Source organism: Mya arenaria, chromosome 14, assembly GCF_026914265.1.
Source record: "Mya arenaria isolate MELC-2E11 chromosome 14, ASM2691426v1".
In the NCBI taxonomy this organism is placed as follows: Eukaryota; Metazoa; Mollusca; class Bivalvia; order Myida; family Myidae; genus Mya; species Mya arenaria.
In genome coordinates, this window is record NC_069135.1 from 7,757,369 (window position 1) to 7,782,467 (window position 25,099).

Consider the following 25,099-nt stretch of genomic DNA (forward strand, 5'->3'; position numbering starts at 1 on the left):
TGTTTCAGTAAAATCTTATCTTATGTAATATAGTATACCTGCCAGCTATGTTCATGACTGATCAATGTTTTTTTGCTGTGAAAATAAAGGAAATATCTTTTACTTTTCTTTTCTGTTGAACCAGCCAGAACAAGAAAAATGTACCATTATTAGTGAGTAGAATATACTTGTTGGACTTACATCAATAATACATGCATCTCTTCCAAGGTAATGCCAGGTAACAGATACTGTGAATGGGCGGAGAGTAGCACCCACACGTTCAGTCAGCTTACCATGGGCAACCAGCAGCTCACTTGCACCGTCGCATGCCCAAGCCGCGACCCCGCCATCCCAGTGCTTGTGGATCTCGTGGTCAGCTACCCAGTGCAGCCCACTGTTCAACAGAGCTTTGTCATGTCTCAGATCAGAGTTTGTAAGCCTCTAATTTGCCTCTAATCGCTATCGTCAAGCACTGTTTGGTTTAAAGAGAGAGTCTTTTCAATACCATTGGTCGTTCAAATGTACAGAATTTTTTAAGACGAGACAATATGCTTTCTGTATGTGCTCCCTGTTCTACTTTTTTACAACTTTAATTCTGCACTTGAAGATTCTACTTAATAATTGCAGTATAAATAGTAATTCCATTGACTGCAGAGTAGGGGATTCTTAGTTCAGAAGATTTCAGCCATTTGTTAAAGGCTTGATTGATTTTGCCTCTGTTGCAGCCACCCTGCTGGTGAATGCTGGAGCCGCAAAGCCTGTGAGTGTGATACACCAGGTTGGGCTGATGTCTGTGTCAGGGGATTGGGAGCAGGATGCAGACATTTTGAGGTACAATATTGCCTTGGAGCTTGGGGCAGCACAGGAGAGCAGCCAAACAAACAAGTCAGACACTGATAAAAATATGCTTGAAAATGATATAAGCTCAGACAAGAAAGATGGTGTCAAACAGCTCACAAGCAAAGGGAACCCAGGAGGTCCAATTTCCCCACAGTCTGAGGCTTCAGAGACAGAGTCACAGCAGACAGAATTGAACAAGAGGCAAGTCCAGGGTGGGACACTTGGAGGTATTATGGAGGAAGCTGACCAAACACAGATGGAACAGGAGATCAGACAGGTTTGTGGGCTAGATTGCTAGATTTAGAACCATCATCAGCTGATTTAAAAAAAAAATGATTTTGAATGAGATGGCGATCCTAATTCTTTGGCTACATCATACCCTGGAAAAAGCGGACAGATGATACATTTATTGTTAGCTCGACTATTCGAAGAATATGGAGAGCTATACTACTCACCCTGGCGTCGGCGTTGGCGTCACACCTTGGTTAAGGTTTTGCATGTAAGCACCTTTAAGTCATTATCTCAGTAAATACATCAGTTATTGCATTGAAACTTTGGATATGTATTCCCAACTATCTACCATACTTAATTAATGAAGTTAGATAACAATTATTTAAATATAATGCAAATAATAGGCCTTTATTATTCGACTTAGAAATTCTGGTTAAGGTTTTGCGTGTAAGCACACATAGGTTAATATCTCAGCAACTACTTGAGGTATTGCATTGATACTTAATACAATGGTACTCAACCTTCCAACCTACTAAATTAACCAAGTTAGATAACTCTAGTTTGCATTTAATGCAAATAATTGCCCTTTATTATTTGACTTAGAAATTCTGGTTAAGGTTTTGCGTGTAAGCACAAATAGGTTAATATCTCAGCAACTTCTTGAGGTATTGCATTGAGACTTTATACAATGGTAGTCAACCATCCAACCTACTTAATTAACCAAGTTAGATAACTCTAGTTTGCATTTAATGCAAAATAATTGCCCTTTATTATTTGACTTAGAAATTCTGGTTAAGGTTTTGCATGTAACCACATTTAAGTCAATATCTCAGCAAATATATCATGTATTGCATTGAAACATTAGATATGTATTTCCAGATAACACTTTTTTAAATATAATGCAAATTATGGGCCTTTACTATTTGACTTAGACATTCTGGTTAAGGTTTTGCATGTAAGCACACATAGGTTAATATCTCAGTAATTACTGGATGGATTGCATTGAGACTTTATACAATGGTTATCAACCATCCAATGTACTTAAATAACCAAGTAAGATAACTCCTGTTTGCATTGAATTAAAATAATGGCCCCTTTTTTATTCGACATAGAAATTCTGGTTAAGGTTTTGCATGTAACAACTTTTAAGTCAATACCTCAGCAAATACATCATGTATGGCATTGAAACTTTACACACAGGCTCCCATAAGTCTATCTTTCATAATATATAATTTTTGCCCCTTTATTATGTGACTTAGAAATTCTGGTTAAGGTCTTGCATGTTAGCACACATAGGGATAATATCTCAGCAACTATTTGATGTATTGCATTGAGACTTTATACAATGGTATTCAACCACCCAACTTAATTGAATAACCAAGTTAGATAACTGTATTTTGCAAATAATGGCGCTTTATAATTAGACACACCATGTATTGCATTGAAATCTAATCTAACAGTGATCCATGCATGTTTCACCTAAACGTTTCAATCCTTACATTGACAAGCGGCGGAATAGTCGAGCGCGCTGTCTCTGTGACAGCTCTTGTTTTGGTCATAAAATATGTTTTACGCTATGAGTGTACTGTACATAACTCAGCATTCCCACTGGAGATCACCATTGTTGCCTTCTGTGGGAAAAGGCGACAATGATTTATTTTCTTAAAATGATGTAAGCAGTGCACTCAGCAATATTGATTTAGTCTCTGGAGTTAATTAAGTTTGTTGTTGTTGATATTGATTTCTTTAATTAGGGCTTAACACTATTAATTATTTCAGAGTTTTATGGCTTTTGCAGAGTAACAATGACATCCTTTAATAATGATGGCTTTTCATAGCAAAATTGTCACAATTATTTACATGAGAAAAATACTAAGTGGACTTCTCTTTGATGCAATAAAACAGCAAAGTCAATTAACACAAAGCCAAGTTATTGCCTGAATTGCCCTAAAGGATGTCCCCTGGTCATTTGGGGATGCGTGATTAATAAAAGTCTATAATGTTTGTGTTTACATTTTCTAAAAAAAATCTGATTAAAACACATTGGACTGAAATTATGTTTTTTTTTAAAACTAATATCAGATCAATTTATAAGCCAATTTCTGTAAATGAAATTGGTCTGGTGTGGTCAAATTCGGACCAGACTTGCTGGTTTTTAGAAGCCCTGCCATTTAACTTGTAATTTAGTGAATAGATTATTGTAATAGGAGCCAGCTTGAGATTCAGCAGAAATCCACCCAGTTACTTTATGTTGAGATGTAAGATATTGATATCCCATAAAGAAGACAATGCCAAGTCAGTTTTGTTATTTCATGTATGTGACAATTTCAGGAGGTGGAAAGGTCAGAGCTAGCCTCAGAGTCCTCTGTGTCTGACCTAGACTTCCTCACTGGCATTGACCTTAAGCTCACTGACCTCAAGTTTGACCTGGATGACTCCAACCTTAACCCTCAAGGTCAGGAGGTGATGCTGGCTTATATAGGGTCACCAGGGGAGTTTTTTGTGCACATCATCTCTCAGAAAAGTGCTCACACTCTGGATAAATTGATGATGGCCCTGAATCGTTTGTTTGAGAAGGCAAACAGACGAAAGCTGACAAAACTTAGTAAAACCTATGAACCTGAGATTGGCAAGTTGTGCTGTGCCCAGTTTACACAGGATGATAACTTCTACAGGTTTGTTTCAGTCTCTTTTGGCTCATTCATTGCCAAATCAGTTAAAACAATATTAACACCATCTGGAATGAACTGGAATAGTTTTGCCTGTCATTAGAGTATATAATGTGTATTGTTTTTGCAGAGGTGTAGTAAAGAGCCTGACACCAAAGAATCAGATAGCTAAAGGAAGAGTACTGATACACTACATCGATTTTGGAGATGAGGAGTGGCTACCAAAGAGAAGGGTGTTCCCTCTACCTGCCCAGTTTGCTGAGGTTCCCCGGATGGCTCTGAGGTGCTGCCTGGCCTACATCCAGCCTTGCTCCTCCCAGGACTGTAGGGCAACGGGTTCTGAGGGTGATAGTAGGGAACAAGATTCTATGGATAGTATGGCAGTGAATGGTGAGCAGAAAGTGGATAATATGGTAGAGGAATCTGGGAAGAGCTGTAAAGACAGTGAGGATGAGGATATACAGGAGTGGCCTGAAAATGCCATCAAGAAGTTTAAAGACATTGCAGGGAATGAGAAGACTGTTACCATGCATATTGTCCAGGGCAATCTGGCAGACCAGAAAAACAGGTGAAACCCTATTGTTTGCATTTCATCAAACAAAACATACTTTGCAAATGCTATCTTTCCAATTTGGTCAAACAAGTTATAAAGGTAGGTGGTATAGATTAGCTCAGGGAAATACTGCTGCTTAATAATTGTTAAGGGTAAAGGCTCTTTTTTCAATATGACTTGACACCTATTCATATTAATTATACTACATTAATGTTACGAATGCATGCCTCAACAAATCTTTGAAAGAAAACTTGAGTGGCTGCAAAAATAACTAATTTGTTATAAGTGTTACCTTATTTTGTTTTAAAATTTTGTTAAAATGTAGGGCGAGTAATTTTCGTGTTGGGCGAGTAAAAGTTCAGGCCCACCTGTCCTGCAGGGCAAGTGACCCAAAACAAAATTTTTAAAGCATGGTATATTTCAGTAGCAGTTTGGAGGATGCCAGCTGCAGTCTGAAAGTCCTGTTAGTGGACAATACGGGGACAGAAGAAGTGTGCATCAACATGGACCTGATCCAGGAAAACCTGGCCCAGCTGGCTAACTCCCAGACCAGAACTAACGGTGGGTATAGTAGGGTACATTCAGTGTTTGTTTTTCTCTCACTTTTTCAGGAATGAGGTCAGGGGCTTTCTTGTTGGGAAAAAGGCATCATTTACATCAAGTATGGAGTTCCAATTTTGCCAAGAAAAGTCAGAAATACTGTAAGAATGTGATATAGTCAGTTGATTTAAAAATACAAAAACAGTCGAGGGTTACTATTTCAGTTTTTTTCAAGACACCTTCCTGATTTCTAACTTGTCAGTTCTTTGAAGAAAAAGTGAAGGTAATGGGATTGTTGGCATCAGGGCTTCGCTGTCTATGGTTGTTGGATAAACTCAATCATAAAGTAAGATTAGACAAAAGTCAACATATGAAAAAACAATCACAAAGTGAAACTACTGATATATTTGCAACAGGCACTTTATAAGTTTTTATCATGGAAAACATTGTGACCGTCCTAGGTATACTCCTTTCCAAGATCTACCTCCCAACTTGTAATTTTTTGTGCAAAAGTTGTCCAAATTGTCTAGATGAAAATTGAACAATAACGAGAAAAAAAGTTTGTCTGATCACTGATAAGAGTCTTCTTTACCTAATGACTGTAGTGGGTGTTGAATGACAGTTATATCATGGTTATTACTAAGGAAAATATTGTCAGGCAATAGATATAAAATGATGAATTATGATCATGGAACTTGATTAAGCGGATGATAGCCATTGATTTCTTAATTAAAGAGATTAAAGATGCAGTCAACAGTATGTAATTATCAAACCCATGGAGAGTGATAGTATAAAATGCTTACTCTATAATGATTATGTCATTGACACATAAGCCGAAGATGACATTAGTATTTGAAGGTTGAGCATTATGAAAATAGGTTTCATTTGACTAGTTTAAAAGGTGAACAGCCAAGGTTATTCAACATTTTTATTTTTTGCAAACAGTAACTGGGAAGGATGCAGACTAGGATCATGAAACAAGTGTTGTCTAAGCAATAAGCAGTGAGATTTATGACACAGTATCTTTAAACATGTCACCATGCTCTATATGTATCGGGCTTGCAAATAAGTCAAAATTGATTTTCTTTTGAAGTGTTAATCTGTTAAAATTGTCACAGTTTTCAGCATTTCTTCAGTAAGTAGAGCTGACAATAGTAATGTAACTTTGATGGCATCCTACTAAGCAATGAAAATAGGAAGAAAGAAATGTCATTTAAACTCTCTTGTTTTATGTAATTAGGATACCAGCTTGTGACATTCTGTCTACAGTTCATCCGATTCTAATTCAATTGAGTAGATTAGTGTGCATTTTTCATTGTTATTTTCTTTGCTCTGGTTTTGTAAATGGCCATAAAATGGTCTTCCGTCTTGGAATCAATAAGATGACACTTTGTAAGGCACTGTGTACCAAGCTTTGTATACAAACTCTTGCTAGGAAAAATGCTTACATATAAGTATTTGCATAAATGTAAAATAAAAAGTACAAACTGATGTGACTTTGATAAAATGATTATCAAAACGATAGATCATCTATTTTGGGGCTGTCAGAAAGTACGCCCAATATGGAATGCCTTAAACAAATTTATTAAACATTGATCTATAATTATCGCTATTACCAAAGAACAAGAATTTATCAATATCAATACCAAAACTAAACAATACACTAAAATGAAATATTCTTATATTACCATGGAATGTATGAAAACTATAGTTTTATAGTATTACTGGTATATTGGATACACTAGTAGCACATTCAACTGTGATGAATTTTTAATGTACCGGTATGTTTTACTGATCATATCATATTTGACATCCTCGGCACCCCAATGTATCATAACCTATTTACACGCTGAGGATGCATATTTGATGGAGATGATCAAACTATTGTAAAGTACAAATGATTGAACCTATTTTAGGATCCTAATATATTTAAGTTACTTTGGATTTGTTTACTATTTCATGTCATTAAGAACTTGATTGTTTGTGTGAGTTATTGACAACTTTTATATTTGCATCTTCTTTTTTATTGAATAGACTCTGAGGCAACACCATTATTTGTGCCCGAGGTCATGACCGAACATGCTACTGATCAAGCTAACTCCCAGGACTCCAGGAAAGCCCTGCCCTCCAGCCAGGAGTTACCTGCCCCTGTAGCACGCAAAAAGGAGTCAAATCCTCTGGAAAAATGGAACCCAATGGAGGACGACTTCCTGTCGCGAAGAAACAACTATGAGATGGATGTTGATGATGTGGGCGTGGCCACCACAGGATACAGTAAGTACAAGGGAATCATGATGTTCATAATACAGAAACTTGCCATTCAGTGATCATCGTTAAATGTCTCAGAGACCGGGAAACAAGTCAATATGACGCACAAAGCACCAAGATCAAGTGAAGGCTGCAGCGTGCATTCATCAAATCACATGTGGTCATGAATGATACAGTCAAGCGACACATTTAATTTCTTTAAAACATAATAACAAACATTAATCACGGGCCATATTCAAAACACATCTTAGATTGACCTTACTCTTAGGATCAAAATCAGAGTAAAAAAAAACAGCCAGGGATAAACTTTTATCTTGAAGTTAAGTCTCAAGATAATTGTTGAATACACCCTCAGGTAAGTGTTCCATTATCGTGATACATTGTTGACTGGCCCAACCCTTTTTTAAATTCCCTGATTAACCAGGTTTATTGTTGAGCTTCAGAAAATTTACAAAAAAAAGACTTGAAAATTTGACTTTGTGTTGTACAGGAAGTGTATTTGAATATTAATAAGGGAGACAGAATAAATTATTATTTTATTGATGTTTCCTGCAGTTGAATTGTTAACTATGCATGCATGTCTATAACGATTTGATTAACCTTTTACTGATAATCTTACTTTAGCATCAAAGAATTAAGTTCACATGATTTACAGCAATAATGATTGGATGAGGAATCCTCATTTACAATGCTGTGTTGATAATACGTTCACAGGGCTTGTGTTTTTCCCATGTATTGTCACCGAGAGTTGTTTGCACTTTATACTAATTAATGGGTGGAAAATTTATAATATCAAATTGGCTGCCGGTTTATAATTGCTGCCTGGTGACACTGCTATATTTTATTAGAATCTATATGGAATGCTGACAGGCACACTATGAGACTATCTCTAAAAATAACCCTCATATTTATAAAAGAAAAATGAACCTGAATAGTAGCACTCAGAGTGTCATAGAAAGCTTTAAGCTTTCAAATAGCCATATATAGACAAGAAAACTGTTCTATCTGTGTGTTTTATCCATCATGTGGTAATGGGGTGGGGACCATTCTGATTGCGAAAATGCACCATTTTTTAAAGCTTGAACTTTTAGATTAAATTGGGGATTCCAATTGTGCCATGAAAAGATAAAGAATGTTAAAAAATAGGTAGAATATAATAAAGAATATAATAATGTTTCTGTTATTTAAGAATACACCGAATGTTCCTTTCAAAAGTAGTTTGAAGGACCAATTTCTTTTTTTGTTAAAAACACAATTTGGAATTTTATTTTCACAGTTGTGAACAAAGTATATGTTTAAGCTTTGAGAAAGCAGCTGTTCAGTCAAATATTGGTGGTAAAAAAAACCAGTGTTAATAAATAAATGAATTAAAATATTGTAATGTAAAGAAAAAAATGTATGCCGAAGGATCTGGTTAATTGACCTCGTTCTGAAGAATTAGGATATATTGGCTGCTATCACAGCTTGGTAATTTTCTTAACACATCTACACAATGTTAATAATCATTTAAGGCCATTTGAATCGTTTGATTGAAACAAACTATGTGACCCTTAGGTTTAAATGCAGAACTGCCTACAATCAGTACTCTTTTATCCCAAGACTTGTTAAACATTGAGAGGAAAAGGAGTCTGATTTTAGCTTTGATCATACATTTGCCGCATCTCTATAATTGGATTTTAAGACAAGCATCAAGCCAAAAAGAATAATAAGCATACTATTTGTTGTTGTGGAAAAAGTAATTTTGGAATGTTGTATGATGCCATCATCATGCCCTCGGTGTTGCTGTATTATCTGATGTTATTGTGATTGTTGGAATTGCGGTACTGTTTTAAAGTCATCACATTTTTTATATGAATGTTGCAGTTGTAAAATTAATATTTCTTTGTTGTCTATTTCAGTCTGTGAAGAATGCAAATAATTAAAATGCTTTCATTTGAAAATATACAGTTCCAGAAATGATTTTTTCATCGAATAAGGTATATCTCATTCATTCATCTTGCTATTTGGTAGTCAGGCTTTCAAATTGAGCAAATGTTTATCTTACCTGCTGATTAAGAAAGCAAATTGGGTAAAACTAAAAAAGAAAATATACTTTAAAAAGTATAATCTGTATATATATATACATTACAGATAAATTCATATCACAATTGTACAATAACTGGAAAAAAGCATGGAAAGCCTTAATAAAAGGTAGAGGCGTACATCTGTTACTTAAAATTTTCCAATTCTGATAGATCATCAGAGTCAATTAATTGTTAAAGAGACAATGCCACGTGATTTCTCTTCAAGGAGAGTACAATGCTTTAATTGTCGGCAGCCAATTGTATAAAATTGGTCAAGTCTTTGGTTTGGTTAAAATTGGCCAAAATATCTATTGATTGGTCAATATTTATCCAAAAATGAATATTGAACAATCAAATCATTTAAATGTGCCCTAGCCTGTGGACGACTTATTCAAATTTTATACTATTGATAAATGTCTGTACTTAATTAGCATGTATAAGCATACAAAGACATTCTCCTTAAGTTCAATATATATCCTTTCGAGTACCGCTACCGTACATCGACGCGCTACCGTAGCCGCCTAATGCAGACCAATTTTTCAAGGGTGCTGGTTACCGCTACTGTTTTACTGTAGGAATACTGTAGACGACTGAAACGTACCGAAAAAGTAGGTACGTCCAGTTCCACAGCCGCAAAATGCACATTTTCCACAAATTTGTGGTACGTTTTTCATTAAAATAAGAAGGATTGTGAACTTTAAAAACAGCATTAATACGCTATGGTACTTTGTCTTAGAAACAGTTACTACACTACGGAATTTCTTTCAAATATAATAACCATGCAAAAATAAGCAACGGTATTTCTTTAAAAATCGTCATTCAACATTATTCGCCTCTGGTATTTGTAAATTTGCTTTAATAAAACCGCATTCTTATGCTTTTCCTCTTGTATCAGAAGTACGCTGTGGTATCACTGTTAAATTTAAGAAATGAGCAAAACTGCGCAGTGGTATTACTGTGATATTTGTTTTACGGACTGTGTGTTAACTTCGATAAGGTAGACATTTCATGTTTGAATTAAACTAAATCAGTCACTTAAGTGCACTTTGGTAGCGTTCTTGAATCTAGAAGTATGCAAAACTACGCAGCGGTATTTCCTGTATAAACATCATACGTAATCAACATAACACAACCCATTTCAAAGGCGACGTTGCCTTTGAAGGTCATTTAACGCTAGTTACGCTTCCTTTTAAAACTGTTGACATATATGCTACAACTTTCTTATAAATCCAACCGGACATCTATTACGTGATCGCTTTAAAGTTATCATGGAAACCATAGTGACTGCAAATATATCAACAGAACATCCATTACAAAATAGCTGTCACAGTTGCCATGAAAACCACTGCAATAGACAATAAACCAACCGGACAAATATCACAAGGTCGCATCAAGGTTGGAACCACAGTGACCCCTGTTATGAATGTTGTATGGGAAAGGAGCATTACTTAATACAACATGCATCAATACATATCTGTCGTTGAAACAATGATCAAATGTCACGGTCACCATTCAAGAATCGTTGGTGCTTCGTGTGTCATGGGGCATCTTAGGAATTACCAGGCGTACTTAAGTCGAAAGATAGAAGTAGGGTTGACTCAAACAGTTGTAGAGAACTGAAGAGAAGATGATCATGTTGTATTTGCCGACAAGTTTAAAACATCAGTTCCTCTGGCGTTTGGAAAAAATCTATACGTTCGTGTCACGCATTAAACACCGGAAGGACATATTGGTCAATCGCAAAATCAGTCCACGAAAAGAGATGGCAAAGTTAGGATGCTCAGCAGAGGGGGACACATGGCATGAAATATTGCGGACCGGAAGCTTATGTCCACTGCATGGGAATAATCAAAACATGTGTGCAACCCGATGACATGTTTCAATCCTATAATAAATAGCCGACATAACAAGGTTTTGGCGGAAGAAGTAAATGCAAAAGGAAAGTGGGAAAAACATGCATCAAAGTTATTTTATAATTAAAAAAGAACATGGGTGTTGTAGACAGTGAACATTTACAGTGTACCAACACAAAGTGCTTATTTGTGGACCTAATGTGTGTGGTTTGCCGTGTACATCTCGCTTGTGATTCATCATGTATAAAGCTTCAACCCTCCGGCTACCTATAAGCTGTTTGAGAGAATGGTAATACTTTTTTACAGTATATTACAAACATGCTGTAGAATGTTAAATAGTAACCATAATCAGGTTTAATAACATATTGATCGTTGCATTACCACCAAAATGAAACATGAATAACATCTTTTAAAATCAATCAGCTGTTTAGTGTTTTATGTTTCTGTTTTTTGGTTGCAGAACAACTTATCGGCGGGAATAGCACACGTATAAGGAAATCCAAACAAACAAGCGACATATTTTAACTTGACCTCTTTGGCAATGTGCAGTGCAGAGTCAGCTTGCATGAGTATAATTCTAATGTTTATAAAATAAAACGCAAATGAAATGTTCTTTTATTTAAGGGAATGTTTTATTTCGTATCGTGGCATTACCTCTAGGAAAGGCCGAATGGAGGTCAAGTCCAACAAGACTATGGCTCCAGAAACACAGAGGAACGGAAACAACAACTCATGTATCCTAAACATTTTCAATAATATATGTTTTTTATATAATTGCAGTTTGAAATGACCCTTAAATCGAAACAATGAATGGCCTCTGAAGTTCATGAAAATGCATACATTAAATTATTTCTACTGTTTAATGGCACATCTTGAATTTCAGAGTCTAGTACAAGAAAGCGCCGTTTAGATCAATCATGTATTAAAATAAATTTTCAATATAGTATTGATGAAATAATCATAACAAAATGTTGTTCAGGTGTCAACATTTTGTTCCTGAAGGGACGAATAATGTTTGTTTTAATGTTTTTTTTATAGAATTAAACATTTCAAGCTTAAAATGAGGACATATTTTTCGAAATTACACATATATACAGTGCAATTGTCTCTAACAACGTGTCTTTATAACAAATATTCATCAATATGTGATTTCTTTTTACAGACCGATGATATTGCATTGCACCAGAAACTCCACTAGACTCTGTTGCCGTTTCGTTAATCGCATGCTGTGATTATACTGGTGTTGTTTCCCGTGACAAATCTTGCGATATTTTTAGCAATATAATAGTTACAGCCAAATTCTTTGATTTATGTTTTGGTCTATGTTTTTCTATTATATAATTATGTACATGTGTTCTTTGTTGAATGGAGAAAAAGTATTTTCATTCTTGATTTTCGTCGTGTTTAATTTTATCCCTATGTATTCCTCAAGTTCCTATGATGTATATAATTGATCTATACATTTTATAACCTTGATGTATGAATGAATTGTGAATCCGTATTTGGATTTTAGTCCTATAAGTTTACATTTATATAGGAAATGAATGAACATGTTTGTAAAATATTATGATAGAGAACTGTTATTTTAATTCCTTTCTGATCTATTTGATGAAAAACATATTGTTTTGTAATCGCTCTATGCATGTATAAATACTAAAATAAACAAAAATATGTATAATATAATGAATACTACAGGGACAATCCCATTAGTTGAACAGTAAAAAATAGGCCCTGTTAAGGTGTACACGTCAAGGACCCAAACAACAATTAACTAGAGACACAAACATTGTTACACCACTTCTTTAATCATAATTTTCACTTTTTGTTTTATTACTGAATTTTACATAAAATGACACGTGCCTGGAAAACTGTGATAATGTGATGTGTGCATTAAAATTAAGCACAGCTAAAATAGCGCATTTATACATACATGGTTTAGCCACACATGGCATTCCAGAGAGTGTTTATGTGGATTTTTTTTCAATTTACTCCGATTCAAGCACACACATGCATAATATGATTGAAATAATAAAAACATTTCGCAACGTTGCCTTACAAACATCTTTTTAAGCATTATACTTTTGAAATATTTTGGAAAACCTTTTTCTACAACTGTAGTACAATATTGCTGTTTGAGAAATATCAAATAATAGCCGTAGTGTATTTATGAGGAAAACAACAGACATAAATATCGAGTTACTACAAAAGTTAAAACTGCCATAGTGTATCTATGCATGCACACGTGGTATAATTCCAAGATTGATCATAACATTAAACGTCTCCGGCAATTTTGAAATACATATACCTGAAATGTTTGTACTAGAACTACCAGAGTGTATTAATGCATAATATTATCCTTTATGTACTTAACAAATTGTTCAAAGAAGTAATTCCTATCTACAAAACTCGCCTATAGTAGTTTTATAAACATTAAAAAGTAGCCAATACCGAAGATGAAAAATACCACAACCTACATATCACAGGATTACCATTGCGCTGTTTTGCACGTGCATTTACCTACTGATGATTGTCTTCAATCAAATTACTACAACACACGTCTACGGTTATTCCTACATTTGTTCAAAATTCATCATATCCGTAGTGTATTAATGAGAGTTTTGTATTTTTCCGAAGTCAACCAGAGCGTAGTTATGCCGAAATGTCATATATATTAATAAGTGAATATTTTAATTGCCGTTACATAATAAAACCAATAAAATGCATTTTATTGTATTAATGTGTCTATCAAAGGGTTTAAGTAAAAGGAAAAATGTACATTTTCACTAGAACATTACCTAATTAGGGATAATGTATATGTCACTAATTCGTGAAATGCAAACTTGATTTATAAGGGTGTTATGTTATATAATTTTATGTACTATATAATGTTTGTAATTAATTTCTTTAATTGTGTTATAAATTTATACTGTTTCGAAATTGATAAACATTTTACCTAATTGCTAACGCATTTTAATCGGGAGATTTAAGTCTCTGCTTTTAGCAAAACATGTACAAGATTATAAAAATAAGCGGTATTCCCACGCTGTACGATAGCGGTAATCAGAAGCCGAAAATTTGAGTACGGTTTACACTGCTGTGGTAGTTCGCCGGTGTATGATAGAGGTAATGGGGACACCCGAATTTTGGGTCTGCATTAGGCGGCTATGGTAGCGGAAAGGATATATAATGGTTTATAATGAAATATGATGCCGTAAGCTTGCAGAGTTGCTGTCTGCTACGGGAAAGATATATTGATCAATCAATGTTCCAACCCTTGATTCTGTACATAATTAATGCTATTGATGTTTATCAAGCGCCTAGATGAATTATATTAACAGACTGGTGAATTTGTAATGATAACAAAGTTCTGTTTAAAATTTAAAACGAGTGCCTCTATCATTTAATAACATGATTGGTTGAACTGTTCAAATACAAAATATGCAGATCATATAAATGATATATGCTACGTTGTTACATACCTAAATTGTGTAAACCATTATTTTGTGTCTTTTTGTATGCTTGAATACAAAAATACAATTTCTGTGATTTTAATGCAAACAACTTGACATGTTTTAATGGGCTAGCCTATAGAGTTTTTAGCTTACCTAAGCACGAAGTGCTCAATGTGAGTTATTGTGATCGGTCTTTGTCCAGCGTCCGTCAGTCTGTCAGTCAGTCCGTCCTTCTGTCAACAATTGCTTAAAAAACATCTCCTCTAAAACTACCAGTCCAAATTCAATGAAACTTCACAGAAAGCTTCCTTGGGTGTCTTGCTACAAAAATACAACAAGGGGTCACAATTGATCAACAAGAACAACAACATCAACAAATCAACTTCCTGTTTTGCTTTAAAAAAACATCTCTTAAACTACCAGCTCAAATTCAATAAAACTTTACAGAAAGCTTTCTTTGGCAACCTTCTACAAAAATAAAACTAGTGGTCACAATTGATCATCAACAACAACAATCTGGCCAACTTCCTGTTTTGCTTAAAAAACATCTCCTCTGAAACTACCAGGCCAAATTCACTGAAACTTTACAGGAAGCTTCATTGCATGACCCTCTACAAAAATACAAAAGGCATTGAGATTGATAAACAACAACAACAACAACAAAATGGCCGACTTACTGTTTTCTTTAAAAAAAAATCTCTGAAACTATCAGGCCAAATTCAATGAAACTTTACAGGTTGCTTCATTGTATGACTCTTTACAAATATAAAACAAGGCATCGTCATCAGTAAAGATATGTTTAAATTGCAACATTTTTATTAATGCTTTATCGCAGAGTTGTGCCCTTTGCTTAGGTGAGCATTTTAGGGTCATCATGGCCCTCTTGTTTAGAATTATTTGTTTGTATTAAAACATTAGGAAGTCAATGAGAATGCTATTCTTAAGAGTTAACCCAATGGATGCACATGTGAATACAAGACTCAGATAAAAGGCTCTTCCAATTTGAGGGCTTTTCTCAATGTGTTTAAGGGGCACAATATGATGGCACTATTTAGGACCCTTTAAAGAGTCATGACTTTTTCCCAATGTTTATAATGGGCACAATATGGTGCCATTATTAAGGCCCCTTTCCATTTCAAGGTTGTTGATTTTTCAAATGTGTATTAGGGGCACAATATGTTGCCACTATTTTGGCCCCTTTCCATTTCCAGGGCTTTTTCTCAATGTGTATTAGGGGCACATAATAAAAAAGATGCCATTATTTAGGCCCCTTTCAAATTTCATGGCTTTTCCTCAATGTGTATTAGGGACACAATATGGTGCCATTATTTAGGCCCCTTTCAGATTTCATGGTTTTTCCTCAATGTGTATTAGGGGCACAATATGGTGCCATTATTTAGGCCCCTTTCAAATTTCATGGCTTTTTCTCAATGTGTATTAAGGGCACAATATGGTGCCATTATTTAGGCCCCCTTCAGATTTCATGGCTTTTACTCAGTGTATATTAAGGGCACAATATGGTGCCATTATTTAGGCCCCCTTCAGATTTCATGGCTTTTTCTCAGTGTATATTAAGAGCACAATATGGTGCCATTATTTAGGCCCCTTTCAGATTTCATGACTTTTTCTCAATGGGTATTAGGGACACAATATGGTGCCATTATTTAGGCCCCTTTCAAATTTCATGACTTTTTCTCAATGGGTATTAAGGGCACAATATGGTGCCATTATTTAGGCCCCCTTCAGATTTTATGGTTTTTACTCAGTGTATATTAAGGGCACAATATGGTGCCATTATTTAGGCCCCTTTCAGATTTCATGACTTTTTCTCAATGGGTATTAAGGGCACAATATGGTGCCATTATTTAGGCCCCTTTCAAATTTTATGGCTTTTTCTCAATGGGTATTAAGGGCACAATATGGTGCCATTATTTAGGCCCCTTTCAGATTTCATGACTTTTTCTCAATGGGTATTAAGGGCACAATATGGTGCCATTATTTAGGCCCCTTTCAGATTTCATGACTTTTTCTCAATGGGTATTAAGGGCACAATATGGTGCCATTATTTAGGCCCCTTTCAAATTTTATGGCTTTTTCTCAATGGGTATTAAGGGCACAATATGGTGCCATTATTTAGGCCCCTTTCAAATTTTATGGCTTTTTCTCAATGGGTATTAAGGGCACAATATGGTGCCATTATTAAGGCCCCTTTCAAATTTTATGACTTTTTCTCAATGGGTATTAAGGGCACAATATGGTGCCATTATTTAGGCCCCTTTCAGATTTCATGACTTTTTCTCAATGGGTATTAAGGGCACAATATGGTGCCATTATTTAGGCCCCTTTCAGATTTCATGACTTTTTCTCAATGGGTATTAAGGGCACAATATGGTGCCATTATTTAGGCCCCTTTCAGATTTCATGACTTTTTCTCAATGGGTATTAAGGGCACAATATGGTGCCATTATTTAGGCCCCTTTCAAATTTTATGGCTTTTTCTCAATGGGTATTAAGGGCACAATATGGTGCCATTATTAAGGCCCCTTTCAAATTTTATGACTTTTTCTCAATGGGTATTAAGGGCACAATATGGTGCCATTATTTAGGCCCCTTTCAGATTTCATGACTTTTTCTCAATGGGTATTAAGGGCACAATATGGTGCCATTATTAAGGCCCCTTTCAGATTTCATGACTTTTTCTCAATGGGTATTAAGGGCACAATATGGTGCCATTATTTAGGCCCCTTTCAGATTTCATGACTTTTTCTCAATGGGTATTAAGGGCACAATATGGTGCCATTATTTAGGCCCCCTTCAGATTTCATGGCTTTTTCTCAATGTGTATTAAGGGCACAATATGGTGCCATTATTTAGGCCCCCTTCAGATTTCATGGTTTTTACTCAGTGTATATTAAGGGCACAATATGGTGCCATTATTTAGGCCCCTTTCAAATTTCATGGCTTTTTCTCAGTGTATATTAAGGGCACAATATGGTGCCATTATTTAGGCCCCTTTCAAATTTCATGACTTTTTCTCAATGGGTTTTAAGGGCACAATATGGTGCCATTATTTAGGCCCCCTTCAGATTTCATGGCTTTTACTCAATGTGTATTAAGGGCACAATATGGTGCTATTATTTAGGCCCCCTTCAGATTTCATGGCTTTTTCTCAATGTGTATTAGGGGCACAATATGGTGCCATTATTTAGGCCCCCTTCAGATTTCATGGTTTTTACTCAGTGTATATTAAGGGCACAATATGGTGCCATTATTTAGGCCCCTTTCAAATTTCATGGCTTTTTCTCAGTGTATATTAAGGGCACAATATGGTGCCATTATTTAGGCCCCTTTCAAATTTCATGACTTTTTCTCAATGGGTATTAAGGGCACAATATGGTGCCATTATTTAGGCCCCTTTCAAATTTTATGGCTTTTTCTCAATGTGTATTAAGGGCACAATATGGTGCCATTATTTAGGCCCCCTTCAGATTTCATGGTTTTTACTCAATGTGTATTAAGGGCACAATATGGTGCCATTATTTAGGCCCCCTTCAGATTTCATGGCTTTTTCTCAATGTGTATTAGGGGCACAATATGGTGCCATTATTTAGGCCCCCTTCAGATTTCATGGTTTTTACTCAGTGTATATTAAGGGCACAATATGGTGCCATTATTTAGGCCCCTTTCAAATTTCATGGCTTTTTCTCAGTGTATATTAAGGGCACAATATGGTGCCATTATTTAGGCCCCTTTCAAATTTCATGACTTTTTCTCAATGGGTATTAAGGGCACAATATGGTGCCATTATTTAGGCCCCTTTCAAATTTTATGGCTTTTTCTCAATGGGTATTAAGGGCACAATATGGTGCCATTATTTAGGCCCCCTTCAGATTTCATGGTTTTTACTCAGTGTATATTAAGGGCACAATATGGTGCCATTATTTAGGCCCCTTTCAAATTTCATGACTTTTTCTCAATGGGTATTAAGGGCACAATATGGTGCCATTGTTTAGGCCCCTTTCAAATTTTATGGCTTTTTCTCAATGTGTATTAAGGGCACAATATGGTGCCATTATTTAGGCCCCCTTCAGATTTCATGGTTTTTACTCAGTGTATATTAAGGGCACAATATGGTGCCATTATTTAGGCCCCTTTCAGATTTCATGACTTTTTCTCAATGGGTATTAAGGGCACAATATGGTGCCATTATTTAGGCCCCTTTCAAATTTTATGGCTTTTTCTCAATGTGTATTAAGGGCACAATATGGTGCCATTATTTAGGCCCCCTTCAGATTTCATGGCTTTTTCTCAATGTGTATTAGGGGCACAATATGGTGCCATTATTTAGGCCCCCTTCAGATTTCATGGCTTTTCCTCAATGTGTATTAAGGGCACAATATGGTGCCATTATTTAGGCCCCTTTCAAATTTCATGGCTTTTACTCAGTGTGTATTAAGGGCACAATATGGTGCCATTATTAAGGCCCCTTTCAAGTTTCCAACAATGCAGAGTCAGGTTTATAGCCAGGAAAGACACAAAAATCAGATTTGAAGTATGAACATGACTGAAGTGACTGCATCACAGCATTCAAAGGGTCAAAGAACCAAATAAGTCAGTTTCTTAAATTGTGCTCAAGTCAGCTTCATTAAGAGTATTTTCCTTAAATTGTGCTCAAGTCAGCCTCATTTAGACTATTTTCTTTTAATTGTGATCAAGTCAACCTTGTTATAGTATGTTCTTTTAATTGTGATTAAGTCATTGTCATTAGAGGATTTTCTATTAATTGTTGTCTCTTTCAGCATCAGACTCCAAAGGGATCTTCATATATAGTTTTCTAATGAGACATTCTTTGTTTTTACATCTTTTTTAGACAATGATAAGTTAAATAGATAGTCTGGAAAAAGAAATGTACTTGCTGGGAGTGATTGCTTCAATTGATGATACCTTGATCGGTAGTGACATAATGATGAGTCTACACACATTTAATGTCATTAACAATTGGACATTTTTCAGAAAATGTCATGAGTATTGATACTCTGTATAAAACTGCCATATGGAGTGGTAAACTTTTTGCTGAATATTTATTTAAAAAAAGGCTAAAAAAGTATAAATCAGTAACTTGGCCTTCCAGAGGACATAAAAATAAGAAATCAGACTCTTTTTGTGGTGATCACAGTAAAACATCTCTGTATTTTCAAAGAAAAAATACTGATTATGTCTGGTTTCACAGTAAAAAATCTCACATAATAGGTAGGAGAACAGTTAATTTGTCTTTTATTAGAATGTTATGTCTACAAAAGACACTATGAAAATTTCTCCTTTTGTATATATATAGTGACATTTGAGCTCTATTGCGATATCACAAAGATGTGTTTTTATCCTGCTTTTCACAGAGAGCATAACACATTTTAATTTATAATGTAAAACATAATTTAGGCAACACCAAATTGATTCTACGGTTAGTGTTGGACCAAATTAATATTTTGTTCCTCGTTTTTTTTGCAAAAAATTTTTGGGATCAAGCGGGTGTTAAAGAAATAAAATACAGTTTTGTCAATTTTCATAAAACCTGAAGCGATCAATGAGCGAAGATTTATTTTTTCTTTTCATTAATATAAAGAAGGAAAATTCTTCAATAGAATTGTTTTTAAACCCTTTTGAATACAATCTTTATCAAAAGTTTATTTGACAATGGTGAAATGTTGGAATACATACTATTTATTCATTTTAGTTTTTATCATTTTCCTCGTTTTTAGTTAAAGCACAATATATAGTTCTAGATAAACCAAATTTCTAAGATTATTGTAACTGTTATTTAACGTAGGTATAATGATCATTAATAATAACAAAAAAACTGCCTTTAGGAAAATGTTTGGAACTATTTATCTACCTGAGTCTCTAAAACATCATAATTGCATCTGTATTTTGACATTTATCATGATTGATCTTGGATTTTTAAATGATGTTAAACATCGGCAGCATCAAACAATTTAGGAGTCGAAATACATTTTTTGACCAAATTTTGTTTAAATATCCAAGTTAATGCAGTGGAATGTGCTTATTGAAATGAAAATTATATAGAGGGTATCAGTTCAGAATACTATTAAAGCTGCACTCTCACAGATTGAACGTTTTAACACCTTTTTTTTTTTTTGTCTTGGAATGAGCCAATTTTTGCGAAAAATCCAAGGAAACCTGAGTAATACAAGACTTCTGACAAAAAATTAGATCACAGATTTTTATATTTGAATTGAAAAATTGATGTTTTATGCATATTTTTTAAACCGTTAGTAAACGGTTTAAGCCGTAAACATTATTTTTTTTAACAGAAATATCAAAATCTGCAATCTGATCTTTTGTCAACAATCTTTTATCATTCAAAGTTTGCAGATATTAACGCAAAAATCAGTGATCTTTCCAAGACAAAAAAAAAAGTTGTAAAAATGGTATATCTGTGAGAGTGCAGCTTTAATGTCAGGGTTGTTTTATTCATCCCTGATTTTGCTGTGAAAGAAAACAGAAATTAAGGTAATTAACTTAGGTTAGGTGCTTACCTATTTTTTGGTCTATCTGACTAGGTGTTCCATTCTATAATGATCGCTACTGTTACCTGATTTTTGTTTGCAGTTGTTGTTTTCGACAGTATGTGGTCATTAAAGACTTTGGAACATCATTTTGAACCAAATACTGAAACATATACCTGTTTGTTTAAGCTGTCTCTTACAGCATCAGTGCCATAAGGTCAAATTCTAGTCACAGGTATAATGACTTCAATCCACTCATAGAGTCATTTTTCATCATTACAATTTGAATCCTGGCTGACAAAATAATCACTAATTACTTAATAGTATAGCTACCAGTATCAGGTACACACATTATATTGCATAATAAAAGTTTATGCTGTGCATGGAATGATGGACAATGATTTTGAGCATTCAACAGGTCACAACACATTTATTTAAAAAAACAAACACATAATTTATGAAATTCGAGCCACAAGCAGTGTTTTTACTGGAAGCTGCCATTTCAAATGAATTTATTGAAACCAATGCTAAACAGGTTGATACAGTAGAGAACTCCAGGCGTCAGTAACCTCCCTTTACAAAAAACCCCACAAGAACTGCGTATGAAAGACATAATTGATTATATTTCAGCTTTCAAAAAAGCTATTATAACCACAACAAACTGGTTGGCGATAATAACCCCCCCCCCCCAAAAAAAAATCTTTACATTTCATAAAACATAGGTGCAGTAAAATCTGCAAAGTGGTGTGGCCTAACTGACAGCAAAAACAAATAGAAAACACAAATCTACTTTTCTTTCAAAAAGTGCCCTTGAAATTTATTATTTCACAAATGAAATTCATGAAAGCAATATATACATTCATCTAGAAAATGGAACCAGTACCTGCATGTATATGATATATTTCCTGACTTAGATCATTGATAATTTAAATATAAGATCTAGAAAACAATTTGTCATCCAGGTTATTTCGCCACTCGTGAACATATTGGGTGTTTTTTTGACACTCATGTAATAAAATAAGATCTTTCACTTTACTCAACAAATATTCTGTTACTTTTTTGAGTTTAAGAGATTGTTGTTTTTTTCTGAATAACCCCTTATTGAAAAGAGTGCTTGTAAGGCCGCTACCCATGGGACACCCCCTCACGCAGTTTTGACAGAGGATGAAGTAGTCTGTCATTTCTATTTCCTGCTTGTGAAGAAATAATTTAAGTTCTCTGAGTTTTGATAATTGTTGAACATTAACAAAAATTGTTCGGCAATGTTGAAATGACGTCATAAAACAAAATAGTGCATCGTTAAAATGACATTTATTATGAAAACATGTGGCTTTTAAGTGATCTAACCAGTAATGTATATAATAAAAGGGTTATTAGTACTGTGTTTTCATCCGTTGTATTGAACTCTCATGGATTTTTGCAGATTTTGATTTGACTCTGCTTGCGCCTCGTGAAATCGGAATCTGTAAAAATCCACTCCAGTCGAATACAACCTCCCGGATCAAAACGCAGTACTAATAACCCTATTATATTTCATTGAAAAGCATGAATGAAATTCCTTTATTTAGATTTACAAAACATGTTTCTGTTTGTTTTTATTCCGAGACTAAGAATGAGACTAATAACAGTATAATCAGTTTGGCACGACTTAGTAAGAAGATGATGTTTGCTACCTGTATTGATACAGCATGTAAATTGATAAAAAAAATCCTGTCTAAAGAGCATTAATTACATCACATTAATTACTAATTGACATATAATTGATTAATTGCCACAGATAATGGAATATAATGGTGGAAATACAGTTTTGTAACTGTTACTTTATCTTTTGATCAATATCATGCTTAATTTAACGAATTCTAAATAAGGAAAAGTGATATTAAATGTAATTGCCTTTTAAATAATAAAGCATATTAGTGTAAAACTAAGTATAATAAACAGAGGTTGTATGCATCAATTGTTTTTAGCTTGTCTGTTTTGAAAAAACATTTAAGGTATTGTCATAGCCTTGGTGTTGTTGTTGGTGGTGGTGGTGGTGTTGTTGTCTTTGATGTCATCGTCTGAAGTGTAGTGCTATGAATTTAATCTGTTCACTTACTCAAACGTTGAAAATATACGAATGGGATCTAGTACACAATTGTATTGTTGGAGACATTATATAGCAAGGCACATAACTCTGACTTTTAACATTGCTGAATTATGTCCCATTTTAATGAAAACAACAACGTATACGAGCAATTTCTCAAAATAAACAATTGTCTGTATAATAAGGTTCTTAATATATAGTTTAAATCTTGGAAAGCAAGTTATCATTACACCCCACTGATATACAATATATCTCAGGACTATTTTGTTCTACTAAAATTGTCTAAGAAAAATATAACATATTGAAATTTTATACTTATTATAGAATTCCAAAGATGCTTCCGGTTTTTTGACAAGGAATTTGATAACATAATCATTAACAAAGTTTGATACTACAGCTAAGGTCTTGATAAATTACTTAATCATGGTCACAGGATTCTACTCACTAGTATCCAATTAAAAGGAATTTATAATAAACTTTTCTGCAATTAATGTGCTACATTTTTTTGCTTAATATGACATTGCAGCCAGAAGGTATGGCATCAGATTGACAGAATTTTGACTGTCAAACAAGATGTCAAAACATATGAATACAAAAAGAAAAAGAAAAAAAAAAATGTGATAAGTATAAATTGGATAGTTACTGCTCCCACAACCCGAGTCATCAAAATTTGAAAATACTTGAATCGTATAATTCCAATAATAAGAGAGTGGATCTAGTAACGTACTATGGTCAAGCTTTTCTTAACTTTAACCATTCGGATACGGGAGCTAATGTATAGATGAAAATACTCTCACAAATAGTACAACATAAAAACACATGTATTGAAAGATATGTATAATGCATTTTCTGACTGATTTAAGGATTCTTAATTCATTTATCACAATATTGCTAAAATTGGTAAAAGATTATCACTGTTTGATATGTATCCACTGATTTTTATAATCAAGTTTCAAGTCAGAGTTTTGTATTAGTGAGCCCATTGTTTTCATGTTGTCTGTCTTCATCGTTTACTATGGTGATGACAGAGGCAGTGGTGCACAGTTTCTTGCCATTGTGCTGCCGGGCCTGCACGGCACCCGCTCCACTCCATGTCTCCAAGGTTATGATGCTGTTCATTCTTGACTGGCTCATGGAGTTCTGGCCCTCAGAACTGGTATCATAGGACTGTCCATTACATAGCGACACACCCATGGTCTTTGTGATATCCGTAAGACGCTGTATGCGTATAGTTCTGTAACTGTGTATAAAGGCACTTATGAAGGAGCGTGTTAAAAACACTGGCAAAAAAAAGAGCATGTTGGAGCTGGATGCATTTGTTTTTATATAATTGTCGTCAATAAAATAATATAAAATATAGATCAGTAATGGCACATAGCAAATTGTCAGTATTATAATGTCATTCCTTATTGTAGCAACAAGCTGGCGGTATTTAAGAAACTCCATACTGTTTGGTGAAATGAAGGAATTTTCTCTCTGAATGAGTTTGGTGGTCTTTTCTAACAGGAACTGTGTTATACAGCTTCCAATGATGCATAAGACCCATATAGCACCCACAAATGTGATATATGAGAAGCTGTAAAAATGGAAAACATTGCATGCAAATTCCTCCACACACCAGCCCATCTGGGGGAGAAAGCCTGTAATGAAAGCAGCGTTCCATACAACCATAGTGGTGATGATCACATTGTGTTTGTCCATGCATGTGATGTATCCCAGGGGCTTGGCCAGGCGTAGGTAGGAGTCAATGTTCAACCACAGCAGTGTCAGGCAGATAGTGGTCGAGGCAGAAATGAACAGGCTCTCCGGCAGAAAACAGTTGATTAGACGATCATCAATATTCATCAGTAAAATGCATTTGAATAAACCAAAAATTCCAATTAACATGTCTGATAGACACAGACTGCGAATGAAAATCAAAGTGGAGCTTTTACCACCAGTTGTGAATTTTGACGCTACAAGAAGTATGCAATTCATCACAATCACTATTCCAGAGAAAATGCATATTCCATACAGTACCTGAATGCCGTTTTTAAGATTA

At 34.7% G+C, this 25,099-nt stretch overlaps 1 protein-coding gene across 2 annotated transcripts in view; it reads left to right on the plus strand.

Annotated features, from left to right (window-relative positions):
* The window catches only part of LOC128217691 (uncharacterized), a 64,158-nt gene that overhangs the window by 13,105 nt on the left and 25,954 nt on the right, over positions 1–25,099 (plus strand). The window contains exons 8-13 of one of the 2 annotated variants that reach the window (XM_052925007.1): positions 208–412; positions 705–1,096; positions 3,382–3,725; positions 3,850–4,287; positions 4,697–4,833; positions 6,847–7,086. In XM_052925007.1, the coding sequence (XP_052780967.1) occupies positions 208–412; positions 705–1,096; positions 3,382–3,725; positions 3,850–4,287; positions 4,697–4,833; positions 6,847–7,086 (1,756 nt within the window). The remainder of the gene's footprint in view (positions 1–207; positions 413–704; positions 1,097–3,381; positions 3,726–3,849; positions 4,288–4,696; positions 4,834–6,846; positions 7,087–25,099) is intronic. The other variant, XM_052925008.1, reaches the window with a different exon arrangement.